The sequence below is a fragment of the Phocoena phocoena genome, chromosome 6 (genome assembly GCF_963924675.1).
Source record: "Phocoena phocoena chromosome 6, mPhoPho1.1, whole genome shotgun sequence".
Lineage (NCBI taxonomy): Eukaryota > Metazoa > Chordata > Mammalia > Artiodactyla > Phocoenidae > Phocoena > Phocoena phocoena.
The window spans coordinates 78,150,483-78,166,418 of NC_089224.1; the positions used below are offsets into that span (position 1 = coordinate 78,150,483).

Sequence of the window (15,936 nt, forward strand, 5' to 3'; positions counted from 1 at the left end):
GGCATTTTCTCTGCTGTTGCTTTTCTGCCGCCACTGCTTTTAGCAACCTTGAAAGAAAATGAATAGGTTACAGAATCTTCAATAGACCCCACTAGCACTAAGGAAAAACTTTCTTCCCTCTGGGCCAAATGCCCCGATGACCCAGATCATGGAGAGGGTGTCAGGTCTGCTCAGGCCAGTGACTAAGAATCCCAATCACATTCCGGTTTGTATAGCATGGGTTGGCATGACCACAGATAGGAACATCAATGTGTAAGGAACAAGGCCTTTCCATATCCATGGTGAAACGAAGGCCATCAAGCCTAGCCTCCTATAAGAGATGGCCTCCGATCTGTCTCCCCACCAAACACAGGCTTGTGAGAAGGGCTCTGAGAGCACTCAAGTAACAATGGAGGATCCAATGGCCTCTGGTCCCTTATGCCCTTCCTATGTGCTTTTCTGCGGAAGGTAACTTGACAGTAAGCTGAGGGGAACATCCTCAAGCCCTGTCTTCCCATCACTACAGCTGCATGCTCCTCCCCATGGCTCAGCCTTCACTCCAGAAGGAGCTGATGTTCCCAGAGGCTGGGCACAGGAATCATAATAAAAAGATTGTGATGCTATTTTGGCTTCTTGTTTCCTGTTGTTTGGGGCACCTACCAAGTTTCTGTTTGGTTTCCTATCATCCGCCAATTCCTGAGTCTAAAACAGGAGCAGCTGTGGCCTCCAGGGAACCCATAAGATAGGTGGGGGTGGGAGGAGGCAGGGTCTCCACCATGGACACAGAGGAGACGAGGGCACTGAAGAGAAGAGCCAAAGTTTTTGAAGAAATTAAGGAAAAGGTAAGCCCTCCAAGCCTGTCTGCTATGTATTGCCCCCAAACACACACCAAGGGCCAGCTTTAGACATTTTTCCCTTCCCAGTTTCTGCTGAGCTACAAAGTAGGAAAGCTAGTTGGCTGGTTTCTCCGGGTCTTCTGGGCTCTCCTTGGTCTGAGTTTCCTCCCCATCTTTGCAAATTGTTTTAATGTGATATGATAGGGCTGGGTAAACTAAGGTCTGGAGAAGCTTTCAGAGGACTATGAAATCTCCATTCATCCCTTTTGCCTCTAAGAACAGAGCCAGTACTTGTAGACAGGAAAGCATCTCTAGACTGTGGATCAGAGGCAGACATTCTACCTCAAAACCACAGGAGCCCCAAATACAAATATGGTTAACCCCTGAGGGACCAGAGGCCATTCAGTTGCATGCGTCCACTTACATGCAGATTTTTTTCAATAAATAGGTACAACAGTACCACACGGTCCTCAGTTGGTTGAATCCACAGATGTGGAACCAGGGATACAGAGACCCAGCTATAAAGCTACAAGAGGATTTTTGCAGCGGGTGCATTGGCACTCCTAATTCCCACATTGTTCAACAGCCAACTGTAATTACTAACATTTTTGAGCACTTACTATGCACTGGGCAATTCTAAGTGCTTTGCATAAACGAATTAATCTTCAAAACAACCCTATGTGATTTGTATTACAGATAAGGAAGTGAGGAACCGAGAGGCTGAGAATTTCTCAAGGTTCCACAGTCACACAGCTAGGAAGCAGGGGAACCAGGTAGTCTGGCTTCAGTGCCCATGCTCTTAACTACTTTATTGTGCTGCCTGTCAAAGTACACCTCAAAGAAAGCTGCTGTGTGGTCCAGCACCTCCTGTTTCCACACCCAGGGAATAGGCATACACAGCCAGACCTGTAGCCCATGTCAGAGGATTTCTTACCACCTGCACAACTCACCCCCTTCACAAAGACTCCCACACCCTTCCTGGAAATTTCCCACGAAGGTCCATCAGGCTCAGAAACACCTTAATAACATCCTACACATCCCTTTTCCTTATCTCCAGGCTCAGTGAAGCCAAGCGTTGGGACAGAAGAAGAGCATAAAAGCTGGACCTATGTGAACCTTAATGACAAGCAAGGTTTCCCCACCCTCATTCGGGCAGTCCTGACTGGAACTTCAGAGCCTCCCAGCACTGTTCCTGCTACCAACTGCCACTTGTTCCCAGGGTTGGCTGGAACCTCAGTTCCACAAAAACTTCCACCGACCCTGACTTTCCCTAGAGATAAAGAGGAGTGCACTTGAGCCAGAGCAGGGCAGTGGTTGCTAAATTTGCTAAATATGGAGTAATTAGTGTTCTCTCTCCCATCCCACTCATAGGGTTGCTTGGAGTTTGGCCTTGCAAAACTTCAGTTTCCTCATCTGTAAAAATCTGGAAAACAGTTCATTTTGTCTGCTTCCTGGGCAGATAGTTGAGTGAGGACAGAATACGTTTGGTGAAAGGAAAGAGCTTGGTACACTGTAAGGCACTGAGTGAGCAGCAAGAATTTCTGGCCCCACCTGAAGGCTGTGTGTGTATCATCTTCCACCCACCCACAGTCCCAGGCATAGCCGGGGGAACTTCCATTGGCCTCTGTCCACAGTGCTGAAGTCACAGCCAAGCCAGCTGGGGATCTTCAGTCCCTCTTTTTTTTTTTTTTTTTTTGGCAATATACTAATTTATCCATATATACATTCATTTTACATTATTACATTTTAATATTCATCAAAAACAAAAACATGGAACACTTCATGAATTTGCATGTCATCCTTGCGCAGAGGCCATGCTAATCTTCTCTGTAATGTTCCAGTTTTAGTATATGTGCTGCTGAAGTGAGCACTTGAGTCCCTCCTTGTCCCATCTAAGTAAGCATCAAATACAGAGACTTCCAAGCCCAAGGATTGCCCTAAAGCTCAGAAAGTAGTGCCAAAATGTTTTTTATTTCACTAATTTCAAGTATCTTTGTCTTTAAAAATAATAATAAATAAATAATAACACTCCTTTCAAAATTATAACAGGTACAAAACGGGCAAGATGTGATTTAGCAGGTCAAGGAGAACAGAGGATGCAGTCTTCACCTGGTGTGAGTGAACTACTAAAAAGCTGATGTAACCTGAGGCTACATGGAAAGAAGTTCAGGGTCAGAGGAGGGATGCGGGCTGGCTAGTATGCTGCACCAGCACTCCTGGAAAAACCTAACCAGAGCCAGGCATCATAACTGAAACCCAGCCAGGGGAACATGGTCTTAGTGGCTGGAATTGATACAAGGCAGAGGAAGAACCCGTGAAGGCCTGAGAGGTGTTCACCCTGTCAAGGAGCAGACTCAAGGGATGCAGATGGCTGATGTCTGGTAGATGGGACCAATGAAGTCAATGTGACCTCAAGCACAGAGCTAAGATCACAGGTGGAAGAGAGACAGATTTCTGCTCAATAGGACCAAAAGATAACTGAATACCAGGGAAGGTAGTGAAGCTGTATGAGCATATGACAGAAATGTGGAGTTGGGTGTGAAATGTCTTCCCAGGTGTCCAGTCCTCTTGAGACCTGCGATGCCAGTAAATGGTTAAGCACCTTCTGGTGCATCCCCAGCCCTGAGGCCTGCTGAGCTGTAGGGAAATCCATGCTTATACAGACCCAAGTGACCCCAAAGCATCAGCATCACTGGGTTGGGATCCTTTTTTTAGTTCAACCTCTTAAACCAACTGCTGTGCTTCCAGCTCTGAGTCCTGACCTGAGAGAAAAGATCCAAGATCCCAATATAGCTATTAATCCCCTTTCCAGGTGGGCTCTGGGAAGTATGCCTTTAGAACCTGATGTTGCACGCCCTCTGCTGGTCATTCCCAGTGCTGTCCTCTCACCCCAAAGAAAAAACCCATTTGAACCTTTAGGGTACTAGTCAGTGTAGGTTCAGAACAGTCGGGGAGACCCGAGGCAAGTACCAGGGAGTAAGATCACTGGTCAGCGTTCAGTCAACGTACAGGATCATAACTGAATCTGTGGATGGTTCAAGTATCAGTATCAAGATTAGGGCTCATCTGTGTCTAGGAGGAGGGCTTATACTGAGGCTGGGTGTAGGGAACTTTCTGGTCTAGGACTAACACCAAGGTCAGTGTCTCAGGCTGAGGCCAAAGTTAGGGCTCATTGTGGGACTGAACTCTGAGCTCAAGTGTCAGCATGAAGTGTGTATCCAGGTGATATGCTAAGAGTCTGACCACAGGAAGGAGTCAGTCTGCATCCAGGGTAATGGGGTCAATGCAGTATTCCTATACCAGGTGGAAACATCAGGTAGATAATAAGCACCAGCCATTGGAGAACTCAAGCAGACATATTGCCAGAGAAGAAGTATAAGAGATGGGGGACAGAATAAGCAAGTCACTAATTTCCAAGGACCTCCCAACCTTAAAGATGGAAATAGCCAAGCTAGAGTGCCCCTTTCTTCTCAGAATGTGAATCTCAGTATTCTAGTTCCAGCTTCCTGTTAAAGCCCCCCACTAACCCTAGTACTGCCATATACAAATTATAGGAACAATTTGGGGACAGGAGAGGTCCAAGGACCAGTCCTGTCACTGCAGAAAGCCGGCACTGTGGGGGTAGTCTTCCTTTCCCCCAGGATTCTCTGTGTCTACTGGCAACAAGGCTTGGCAGCCTCCCACACCCAGATCTTAGCAACCCTGGGAGCCCCTGGCAACTGTTGCCATGGTGACAAGACAGGGAACTGAGAACAAGTTGGGGGGGGAGCACTTCCTGTGGAGGCTTCAGGATACGTGCAAGATAGGGCTCCCCCTCCCATACACAGTCTGGGAGGGAACATGTGCTCCTGTCTAAACACCTCCTCACTGGCACCCACCCCCGCCCCTGCCCCCGAGTTCTGGTTCCCTCAGGGTGAGGAAATGAGGGACATCTAGGGTTGTGACATCTCCAGAGGGAGGGAGGGTGAGTGGGGGTGTTTGGAACTGACATGATCACAGATGCATGCATACACCGGCAGACATGGTGTCAGCATATCAACAGCCATGAAGCCACACTTCATCCACTCTTTGTCATGTAGACACAGGCCTACTTAGTCATTTAATCACATACCTACAGCAAATAACAGAATCAGGCACACAACCGCACAAAAATAATTACACAGATACACTCACTTACAAATTGCATGATAGATACAACAAGACAAATAATTCCCAGGCTCAAACATTTACAGATGCACTCATATACCGAGATATCTGTGAACATACAGCATAAGTTAACTTTCTTGAGCGCTAACTACAGGCCGAGCTCAGAACTAAGTGCATTACATGTGTTACCTTAATTAACCCTCTCAACGACCCTATGAGGTACTGCTGTCCCCATTTTACAGAGGAGGAAATGAGGCACCAATGTGGCAAGTAACCACAAGGTCAACAGTCTGCCTTCAGAGCCTACATTCTCATACCCTATGCCACACCCTGAGGCACCCCTGGTTCCTCTCACACATTCCTGATACCCAGGGCAATGGGACACAGGACAGCAACGGAAAACTCAGCAAACAACGGAATCTGTGCCACCAATACCTGAAGGCACAGCCCTGCACCCTTGAAGGTCTAAGCCTACACTTCAGCATTAGCAGGGACCAGGTAAAGGCCGGTGACTAAACTCTGCCTCCGTGTTGGCACAGGCAAGGCTGGAGGAGGTAAAATAGACAAACCTGGCATAGGAAGAAGCAGAGCCGCCCACAGCCCAGGCCCCCGTGAATCTGGAGGTGGAGGAGTGAGAGCCCTCAGATATAAGGAGCCAGTACCATTCCTGGGCCCCCTCACCCTCCCTTTCCCATCTCCATGTCACACTATTCCATTCCCTCATCACCCCACCTCCCCTCCCTTCCTCATTTCTTCTCACCTCATCTCTCTGTCCCATCCTTTTGCTACTCATCCCATCTCCCCTCCCTCCCCTCCCTATCCCCCTCACCCCATCTCCTCTCCCTCCACTCCCTTACCCCATCTTCCCTCTCTCCTCTCCCCCTCTCCCTCCCCTCACCACTCCTCCCCTCCCCATCTCCCTTACCCCATCTTCCCTCCCTCCTCTCCTTATCCCCATCACCCTGCCTCCTCTTACCACATTTCCTTTCCTTGCCTCACACCTCACACCCCTTTATACCTGGGATCCCCATCGTGATAACCAGAAAGAAGGCATATAGTGGAGAATAGGCAGACTTAACCTCAGGATCCCTAGACAGCTCTCCTGTTCTGCTCTGTGGCCTAGGTATTGATGCTCTCCAAGCCTGTTTCCAGCTCTGTCTAGTTTGCATGACCTCATGGGTGTCCATACATTGCCTCAGGGAAACTGCAAGGAAAGAGAAGTGAGAGCTTCTGCTCTGGCCCTTCCTTTGTCCTCAAAACCCCCAAGAACTCCTTCCCCCTCTTCACCCCTGGATTACCCCCTCCCTACCCCCGCTCCCTCTAGCACAGATGGGCCTGGGAGACAGTGACGTGGGCGCCAGGCACCGTGTCTGCTCAAGCGTCGGCTTCCGCTGGCAACCGCCTACGCAGCCCTGCCTGCTCTGAACATCGGGGACACTGGGGCTGAGAATTAATGGGGGTGGGGGTGGGGGTACTGAAATGGGAGATTCTGAGGGTGTTAAGAAAGGAGATCATGTGGAGCTGAGACGAAGGGTTAAGGGGCAGGGGGCTAGGATAGGGGAGCACATGGGAGTAGATAAGGATTAAGAATAGGATAAGACAGAAGATCATGGGGGAAAGACAGGAGATCATATGGGGCCAGGAATGGGGGGGAGTAAAAGGGGGATAAAATGTGGGAACTCAAAAGGGAAGTAGGACGAAAGATTATAGGGAGAACTTTAATGAGGATTGTGGGGATTGTTGAGAAGGGGCTGCTCATGAGGGAGCAGGGATGAGGGGATTATACAGAGGATGAAAAGGGGACTCATAAAGGGAATCTTGGAGGTGCTAAAACCGTGGAGAACTGCTAGGTTACAAAGGAGAGGGCAGAAGGGTACTTAAACTATGCTCATCTACCGGGGTCTGTTTTGAGATTCAGTTAGGTCATATCAGGTCAACTCCGGGTCACGGTAAGGTAACGCTAAATCAGGTCAGGGCTAGGACAGTTCACGGTTCAATGGAAGACAGGTAAGAATGGTAACCTTTTCACCCCGGTCCAGGGACCACACCTCCCAGAGTGCACTGTTCTCTCCCCTACCCTCCTAAATGAAGACAGGAAAGAATGCCCAGAGTCACCGCCAACTGGTGGGCGCAGTTTTCCTTTAAGGCTGCCTTTGACGTTGCACGGGTTCCAGAAGGTTCTCCCGGGATTCGGGCAGTGGCCAGTACGTCCCACGTTCTCAAACCGGAGATTGGACTAAAATAGTTGTCCCCCGACTGGGGTCTGAACCCCACAGACCAACCAATAAAATCAAAGGGCGCGTGGAGTTGCCGCCCTCTGTTCCTTTTACCAATGACACGACGAGATAGCGAAGAGGTGTGGTTGATTGATCCAAAAGTGCACCAATCAGACCCACACCAATCACGGCCCGGAATGTGTGCGCGTGTGGCCGGGTGACAGGGGCGGAGAATGGGCGGCTACCACAGAGCCACTCGTTGAAAGCTGTCCAATTACAGCAGAGGCTGAGCTGAGTGACGGGCAGACGGCGCAATGGGCAGCGCGGAGGCGGAGCTGTGGGGGCGGGTTCCCGGGCCCGCTGGCCGCCGCCGGCGGGCGGGCGACTCCTGTCCCGAGTGGAGGCGGCGGAGCCAGAGCCGGGGGAGGGGGCAGCGGCTGTCTGACGGACCGCGGCGGCGCCCGCAGCTCCTCACTGGTGAGGGCGCCGAGCCAGGACTCGAGGGTCCCGGGAGGGGGGGCGTCGCGCGTCGCGAAGCCAGGGGTCCTGGTGTCGGGATGTCGGGACACTGAGGGCCCTTCGGCTCTTCCACCGCGGGGGTTTGGAGGTTCAGGGTCTGCAAGGTGCTCGATGTCCGCGACCCTCTTACAGGGGGCAGCCCTCCTCTGAGCCGGGGGAGGGTCGGGCCGGGTCGCACTGGGTTCCGGGGCGGCGTTTCTGAGCCAGCCCAGTCAGCCAGCGCCGGTGACATCACCGACCACCCTCCCCCGCCGGAGCCCCCTCCCCTCTCCTCCCCTCCTCTCCTCGCCGCGCCTTTTGTCCCAGCCGAGCTCTGCCCCGCCCCGCCCCGCCCATCTGCGAGGGAGGAGACTCCCTGTCAGTGACTTCATTGAGTAGATTCTTGGGGATTGGGGTCTGGTCCTCCCCGGGGAGAGAGGCGAGAAGAACACGCTGCCTCTCAGGCCCTCACAGACAATCACACCTGTCAGAGGTACACGCTGCCACTCACAAGCACACACTCTTCGCACTGCCAGCCTTACTCTCACACAGCCATACAGCCATTCACAATCAGCCAGACATCGCTGCATCTGAGAGCAGGTGACCGCTGGACCCTATTCCTTCACTCTCCACACCTGGGGATCAGGTCCAGCTCCTGCTGCACCGGACAGGCCTTGCTGGGCAAGTGCCTCTGAGAACCTGAGGAGGCGGCTTCCAGAGCTGCAGCTCTCCAAGCAGGCTCCAGTGGAGCGATCAGAGGTGAGGGGCTGGGCTGGGCATGTTTAAGCGCACAGTGCTCTCCTGCCCATCCCCAGCAGCACCCCCACTACAGGCCCGAGGCGCTTTCCGGAGCTTCCCACACTTCTGGGGAGAAGACTTCTTAGCCAGCTTGATGTTTAAAATTCAGCTGGAGCCCTTAAAACTTCGAGCGTGGACGCTGAATGGGTTTGTAAAGTTTCGGTAAGTCCCTCTGGAGAAGGGCACTCATACCCATACCGAGTCAAATTCTCCATGTCATATCCCCCTCCATTGCCTACCCGCTTCCTCCATCTCATCCTCGTCTCATCCCCAGTTACGTATAAGAACCCCCCTTCTGTCCCACCCTTACATTTGAATGAACTGCACCCCTTGTCATTCATCTTATACCAAACCCTTCAGGCATCCGTTTTCCACAAACACCTCCTCTAGTATTTCAACTCTCTACATCCCATTGGTAACCCATTTGCCACTTCAGACATTTCCATTTGTCATCCTTCATCCCCCTCCATCAGTACTTCATTTTCTGTATCAACCATCCCCCCTCCCTGTACCAGTCCCCCTTGCCATTTCTTATTTTTTAGTCCTGCCTCTACATTAACATCCTCTTCATTCTCTCCATCAAAGGCAGTGCCATGCCATGGGGCTCCTTTGTCATTCCAACACGTGGCTTGTGGGTAGGGGAGGGAGGGAGGAAAGAAGGAGGAAAAAAGGCAACTCCTGAAACAGCTTGCCCTATGTCTGTGGAGGCAAAACAATTAGAGGTCTAGAACAGCTAGCACAGGGGTGCAAGGGAGGAAACTGGCCGGATGAAGAGGTAATGCAGGGACAGTGAGGGGAGGGTTGAAAGCACTGGCAAGGCATTCCACTCGCCCTCAGCCTAAAAGCTGCTACAGTTCTCTGGGGGCACCCTCTTGGTGTGCTAGGGTTCCTTCCCAGTTTCGGGGGAAAGAAGGTGTGGGCTGAGGCAGAGATGGCGGCAGACCACCCCCAACTCCCTCTCAGACAGCTTTTACTGCTGCTTCCGAAAATGGCTGCCCTCCCCCAGATGCCCTTTCTTCTCTGCCTCCCCAGCCACAGGCTCCCCCACCAGGCATGACATGCTGGTAGGGGAAAAGGGGGAGTGCCCGCCCTAATGGAGCCTTCTCTTCGTCAGAGTGAGGTGACTCCCAGAACCATGAGTCAACCCAGCCACCTGTAACAGGCCCTGTGGGGGCAGGAGTTAGGGCTGTTGTCCCTGTCTACCTGGGGCCTTGAGGCCTCCCCTAACCCATTACAGCCCTCACTCCTGCCAGGACACCCTGTAATCTCTCTGAAGCAGTCAGAGGCAGAAAAGGCAGGCCTTAGCTGTGGCTGCCAGCCCATGACATTGCTAGAAAGACTCCGGTTCTCTGGGCTTTGGCAGGGGTTGGCCAAGTCTCAGATGGGTTAGAGAATGGCTTCTGGCCATTCCCCCTACTAGCTCTAGCTACAGGAAAGTGCCTTTCCCTCTATCCACCACAGAGACATTGATGGAGGGAGATTAGAGTGAAAGAATGAGAGTCCTGTGTTTCTCCCTCATATAAATAACAAATGGCCCTGCACCCAGCAAGTCAGGGCCTATCAGAGGAGTGTGGACCTGGCACTGGGCCAGATGCTAAACCATGAGGCAGGTAAGAGGGAGGGACTGGTAGAGAAGGTACTAAGGAACTGGTGGTTAGTGCCCAATTGTCTCCTAACAACTAAGGTTTAAAAGCCCTACCTGCAGGATGCTTTTGTTCACTAACACTGATGCTTAGGTGGCACAGACATGTCTTCACACACAGTTTTGTGTGTAGACACCGGGAAATGACTAAAGGGAACTGTTGCCCTGGTTGGGGGAAGGACGGTGTCACCCCGCCCCGCTAATGAGAGGGTTAGAAACAGCAGTAACCAAAGGCTGTGAGTCATCCTCTAATCTGAATCACACGTGAGGCTTAGCACAGTCTGGGGAGCGGGGGCAGGGAGGCCTGGGGTCTCCAGTGGCTGAGAGGAATTCAGGTACACACACCCTGACTCAGCCTGGCTGGCCAAGGCAGCTGGCTGAAGACCCAGGCCTGTTCCCAGCCCTGGGCCACTGCCCCAGCTGCTCTTAGCCTGGGCACTATGCCTGAAGCATGGCATAGGAGACCACGATGCTCAGGTGACCTCACCCAGTACGCTGATCTTCACCAGCTTCTGTGCGTGGGTCTGTCAGTCCATGGTGCCACCTCACTCAGCAGGGCTCGTGGGAGTCCTCAGTCTGGCCCAAGGACCTGGGCCTTAGAATAGCCCCAAAAAGTGGGCCACAGCCCCCAGCTTCCTGTTGGGAAAACCCAGGAGCTAAGGAAAGAATCACAGAATCCTAGAATGTCAGAGCTAGAAGAGATCATCTAATCCAACCCCTTCATTTTACTGATGGGGAGACAGAGGCCCACAGAACAGGCATGACCTGCTGAAAGTTACACAGTGAGTCATTTAGGGGTTGCAGGATCATCAGGAACAGGACCGGGGTAGAAGGGAACAGAGGCATCAAGGATCGGCCCTGGTTTCTTTCAGAAACAAGGACACCAGTGCCGGTCCAGTGGCTGTGATGGGAAAGGATTACTACAAGATTCTTGGGATCCCGTCGGGAGCCAATGAGGATGAGATCAAGAAAGCCTATCGGAAGATGGCCTTGAAGTACCACCCAGATAAGAACAAAGAACCCAACGCTGAGGAGAAGTTTAAGGAGATCGCAGAGGCCTATGATGTGCTGAGTGACCCTAAGAAACGGGGCCTGTATGACCAGTATGGGGAGGAAGGTAAGAGGGCAGTGCTCCAGCCTGATACTGGACACCTGTCCTTGTCTGGGGTCCTGGGTGACCCAGTTCTCAAAGCAGGGAACTGGAGACTGAGAAGGAGTTGAGGGAGGCAAGTGTTCCCAGCACTGACATCCAGAGGAAAGAAGAGACCACCCACTACCCAGCCTCAGCTCACCACAGCTCTCCCCGCCTCTCTCTGCCCCTCTCCCTCCTCAAGTTAAGGCCTTAGAAAAGCTAGAGCCAGAGGCCTTCCCCACCCTTCTTTCCCTCCCAGCCTTATTAGTCCTGCCTGAAGTCCCCGCTTCTTCATTGGCTGATGGGGAAGGTTAGGAAAGGGAGTGTGTGGCTCTCTGAGGACAGCGCATTTACAGTCATCAGCAGAAAAGTTTGGCCCTTAAGCAGCCGGGGAATTAACCACTGGAGCTCTGAGCTAGAGATGGTTGTCCCCTTCCCTGCCCCCTTCCTGCCCACTTCAGGCCAGCAGAACAGAGGTAGAGTTTCGACTCCCTGAGGAAGTGGCAGGCATCCAAGCAAGAGTGGAAGGGGAACTGCTGCTGGCACCTTGCCCCCTCCTGGGGTAGCTGGTGGCCACGCACAGGGTGTCAGGAAAGGTCCAAATAAAGCCTCTGAGAGGGCGGCTCCTCCCAGCACATCCCACGGGCATGATGTAGCTGCTAATTCTGGGCCTGCCCCTCAGGGCCGCCTGCCACCCGCCAGCCACAAGCACCTGTCAGGCTATATTAAGAGACATTGTCACAGCTGAGGACTCTCCTTTCCAGGAGGAACTGTCCTTCCTCCCCAGTGGCATCCACCTTTCTTCCACATTCTCCTCCTCACTTCCCCTGTTCTAGTCTCAAAATTAGATGGGCTAATGATATATACTGTACCTGATACAAAGCAGGTGCTCAAAAGAATGTTCTTTTCCTTTCCTCCTCCTTGCTTTATGTTCCATGGCTCTGTCCTCCGTACACCCCAGTCCTCCCAACCCCCTCTTCTTATTCTCCATGCCACTAGTTCCTTCCGTTTTTCCCTCCTCACCTACTAGACTTGCCAATTCCCAGATTCACCAGGCATCTTCTGGAATCCCCAATATTCTCTCAGCTAAGAAATGTTTCTCTCTGGGGTAGAGGGATGGGAGGGGTAGTGGTGGGGAAGAGGGAAGCAGTACAGATACCATGCCACCATGTGACCTGTCTAGGAATTGCACTCATTCCTCTGCTCGGCCTCACCTTTGATTAGGAAGAAGGTAGGAGCTGGGAGATCTCCGCTTTCTGCATGACCAAACCTAAGCAAAGGGCAAAGCTCATGCCCTAGGTCCAGGCACCAGTTCTAATGGAGATCTACATCCCAGGAGGGCTCCTGAGGATGCAGCACAACCTTAAGGAGACATCCAGGGCCTGGGAAGGGAGAAGCAGCCTTGGAAATGTGGGTTGTATTTCTGTCTGCCCTGCCCCTTCCCCAGTAGCCAGCTAGAACAGTTGTGCACATAGACTCTGTGTGCAGCCCTCCCTGGGGACAAGTTGTTCCCAGCTTGAATGGGGGGTGGTAGTGGTACAGCAGGAATCCTTGCAGAGAAGTCACCCCCTCCTGTCATCATCAGTCCAACTTCCCTCTCTCACTGAGCGCTGCCAAGCTTCTTGAACTCACCTGGTAATCAGACCCTCAATAAAAGGAAAGAACAGACCTTGAGTCTTAGGGGAAGGGTGAAGAGGCAGCTGTCACAAGTCACTGAATTGCTTGCCACTTGGCCTCTCTAATGAAACCCAAATCTCCTCTTGTGGTCCCAGGAAGTAAGAGGCTAATTTAGGCTCAGGCTTCCACAGCCAATGAAATTCTAGATAAAGCCCTCAAAGAGAAGAGTCCCTTCCCCAAGCCTGGGCCCCACCCCTAAGTCTATGTATTCTAGATCATTTCTCAGTGTTAATCCCCTTCCTCCCTCCTTCCCACACAAGCCCCCCAACTACTCCAATCACCACCACTACCATCCCCCTTGAAGACTGCCCCCACAAATCTGAGCCCGTTAGACAGAACCTGACTTGAGAGAGAGTAGCTGGGGTCACCACCTGCAGTGTGCCAGCTCACTCATCCTTTTTGGCTGCTCTGACATTAGATATGGGGTATAAGGCTTGGTGTTGTACAACTCCAAGGAGCTCCCTTCCCATTGCAACCTATGTCTGTCCAATGTGTGAATGGCAACCCCTGGAGCTGTGCAACACTGTGAACCCTGAGTGTGGGAACAAAGAATTTGAAAACGTTTTGTAGAGAAATAGGTCCTCTTCTCCAAGCTAATGATCTTTCCTGCTTTTTGGGGGCCCTCCTCATTTCCCATTTGGGCACGAGTCAGAGAAAGAGGAAACCATGCTAGAAGTAGAGTGAGAGTGGGGGCTTCCCTGGTGGCGCAGTGGTTGAGAGTCCGCCTGCCGATGCAGGGGACACAGGTTTGTGCCCTGGTCCGGGAAGATCCCACATGCCGCGGAGCGGCTGGGCCCGTGAGCCATGGCCGCTGAGCCTGTGCGTCCGGAGCCTGTGCTCCACAACGAGAGAGGCCACAACAGTGAGAGGCCCACATACGGCAAAAAACAAACAAACAAAAAAAAAGAAGTAAAGTGAGAGTGGACTTCCTCCTGGACTGTATTGCCACCTTATTTGGGACAGGTCACTTACAGCCCCTCTGTATGGTCAAATTCTGTCTGATTGCCTCTTTCCCTGTCTTTGGAGATAAGCAAAGATACGGGAGCCAGGTATGACTTGTAATGTGACCCCAGGCCAGTCATTCAAGGCTCTGTGAGACATCTTTGGGTCACAGGTACATGGAAGAGTTTACAGTACTGGAAGTCACATCTTACCAGTCTTCTAGTCTTAGCTTTTCAGCCTCTTTGAACCTCAAGATGTGCCTTATTATTAAACATATAATTAAGAGTAGAAATCTTGCCAGAGATTTTTCTTACTCTATTAGGCCAGCCCTCTCTGTGGGAGTTAAAGCTTGCTTCTTCCTCCAGGCCCATGAACTAGGAGCTAGAGGGCAGGGGGAGGAGAGTGGGGTGGGGCAGAGACCAGCCATACTGCCCCTAACTTCTCCTCCCTCCAGGCCTGAAGAGCGGCGGCGGTTCATCAGGGGGCTCCAGTGGCTCCTTTCACTACACCTTTCATGGGGACCCCCACGCCACATTTGCCTCCTTCTTTGGCGGCTCCAACCCCTTCGATATCTTCTTTGCCAGCACTCGCTCCACTCGTCCCTTCAGTGGCTTTGACCCAGATGACATGGACGTGGATGAAGATGAGGACCCATTTGGCTCCTTTGGCCGCTTTGGGTTCAATGGGCTGAGTAGGGGTCCAAGGCGAGCCCCAGAACCACTGTACTCTCGGCGCAAGGTGCAGGACCCACCTGTGGTGCATGAGCTGAGGGTGTCCCTGGAGGAAATCTACCACGGCTCCACCAAACGCATGAAGATCACAAGGCGGCGCCTCAACCCTGACGGGCGAACTGTGCGCACCGAGGACAAGATCCTGCACATTGTCATCAAGCGTGGCTGGAAGGAAGGCACCAAGATCACCTTCCCCAAAGAGGGCGATGCCACACCTGACAACATCCCCGCTGACATCGTCTTTGTGCTCAAAGACAAGCCCCACGCACACTTCCGCCGAGATGGCACCAACGTGCTCTACAGTGCCCTGATCAGCCTCAAGGAGGTGGGGCCTGGATCGGATTGTGTGTGGTTTTATCGGGTGGGGGGTGGAGGTGACAGAGACATTCTTTCCCCACTCTCTCTTTTCTTCCCTTCCCAATCACTCTACCCTACCTTTTCCTCACTTTCTGTCTCATTTTCCCCAGGCACTGTGTGGCTGTACCGTGAACATTCCCACCATTGATGGCCGAGTGATCCCTTTGCCCTGCAATGATGTCATCAAGCCAGGCACCGTGAAGAGACTCCGTGGGGAGGGCCTTCCCTTCCCCAAGGTGCCCACCCAGCGGGGAGACCTCATTGTCGAGTTCAAAGTTCGCTTCCCAGATAGATTAACACCACAGACAAGACAGATCCTTAAGCAGCACTTACCATGCTCCTAGGCCCTGCCCCAGCCAGCCCAGAGCCTTCCACAGCAATAGCCCCACACTCACCCCACCCATTGTGCACCCAGCTTGATGTCCACTGGACACTAGCAACTCTTTCTAAATGCAAAAAACAAAACAAACAAACAAAAAAAAACCCACTGGTTTTCAGGGAAAATGTTCCTGTCCCTGACCCCTTTCAGAGCTGGGCTGCCTTGGGGGAGTGGGAGGGAGGTGGGGAGAGCTAGCCCAGACCAGGGGTTAATTTTCATGTCACAAGCTTTGAATCCAGTTCCCACTCCAGTGGCTGGAGAGTGACCTGAGTGCTACTTGAAGATATAGAGATTCCTTGTCCACGCCTGTAAATAGCATGTCCTCCTTCCCCTCTCAGCTTTGCTAATACCTTTCCTTTCCCTTCCCTTCAGCTTCCTCCCACTGGGGGAGGAAGAGGATAAAAAGGACACTGCTTTCCCACCCCAGTCCCACCCCCAAGTCCACAGTGTCCAAGGCTATCACACACATATTCATGCACACAAAGCACACACCTAGAGCTGTGTGTGCCTCTCCAGGGTTGAGATAGGAAGGGAAGGTCCATAACCCATGAACCAGGCCATTGAGCACGAGACACTTTTCATTTGGGAAAGGGAGGTGAAGGG

The 15,936-nt window shown here is 52.3% G+C and overlaps 1 protein-coding gene and 1 non-coding gene across 3 annotated transcripts; one reads left to right on the top strand and one right to left on the bottom strand.

The window, feature by feature from the left end:
* Positions 1-2,579: 2,579 nt before the first annotated feature.
* On the bottom strand, positions 2,580-2,686 carry LOC136125241 (U6 spliceosomal RNA). The gene has a single exon (XR_010656009.1). It is a non-coding gene; the product is annotated as a U6 spliceosomal RNA (small nuclear RNA).
* Positions 2,687-8,453: 5,767 nt separating this feature from the next.
* On the top strand, positions 8,454-15,405 carry DNAJB5 (DnaJ heat shock protein family (Hsp40) member B5). 2 transcript variants are annotated; one of them, XM_065878746.1, is made up of 4 exons: positions 8,454-8,635; positions 10,988-11,232; positions 14,321-14,922; positions 15,065-15,405. In XM_065878746.1, the coding sequence occupies exons 1-4, from the start codon at positions 8,454-8,456 to the stop codon at positions 15,296-15,298; spliced, it is 1,263 nt and encodes a 420-aa protein (XP_065734818.1). In that variant the 3' UTR covers positions 15,299-15,405. The 2 variants fall into 2 exon arrangements, with proteins under 2 accessions (XP_065734818.1, XP_065734819.1); XM_065878747.1 differs by lacking the exon at positions 8,454-8,635 and having other exon boundaries at positions 11,022-11,243; positions 14,329-14,922.
* Positions 15,406-15,936: the final 531 nt, after the last annotated feature.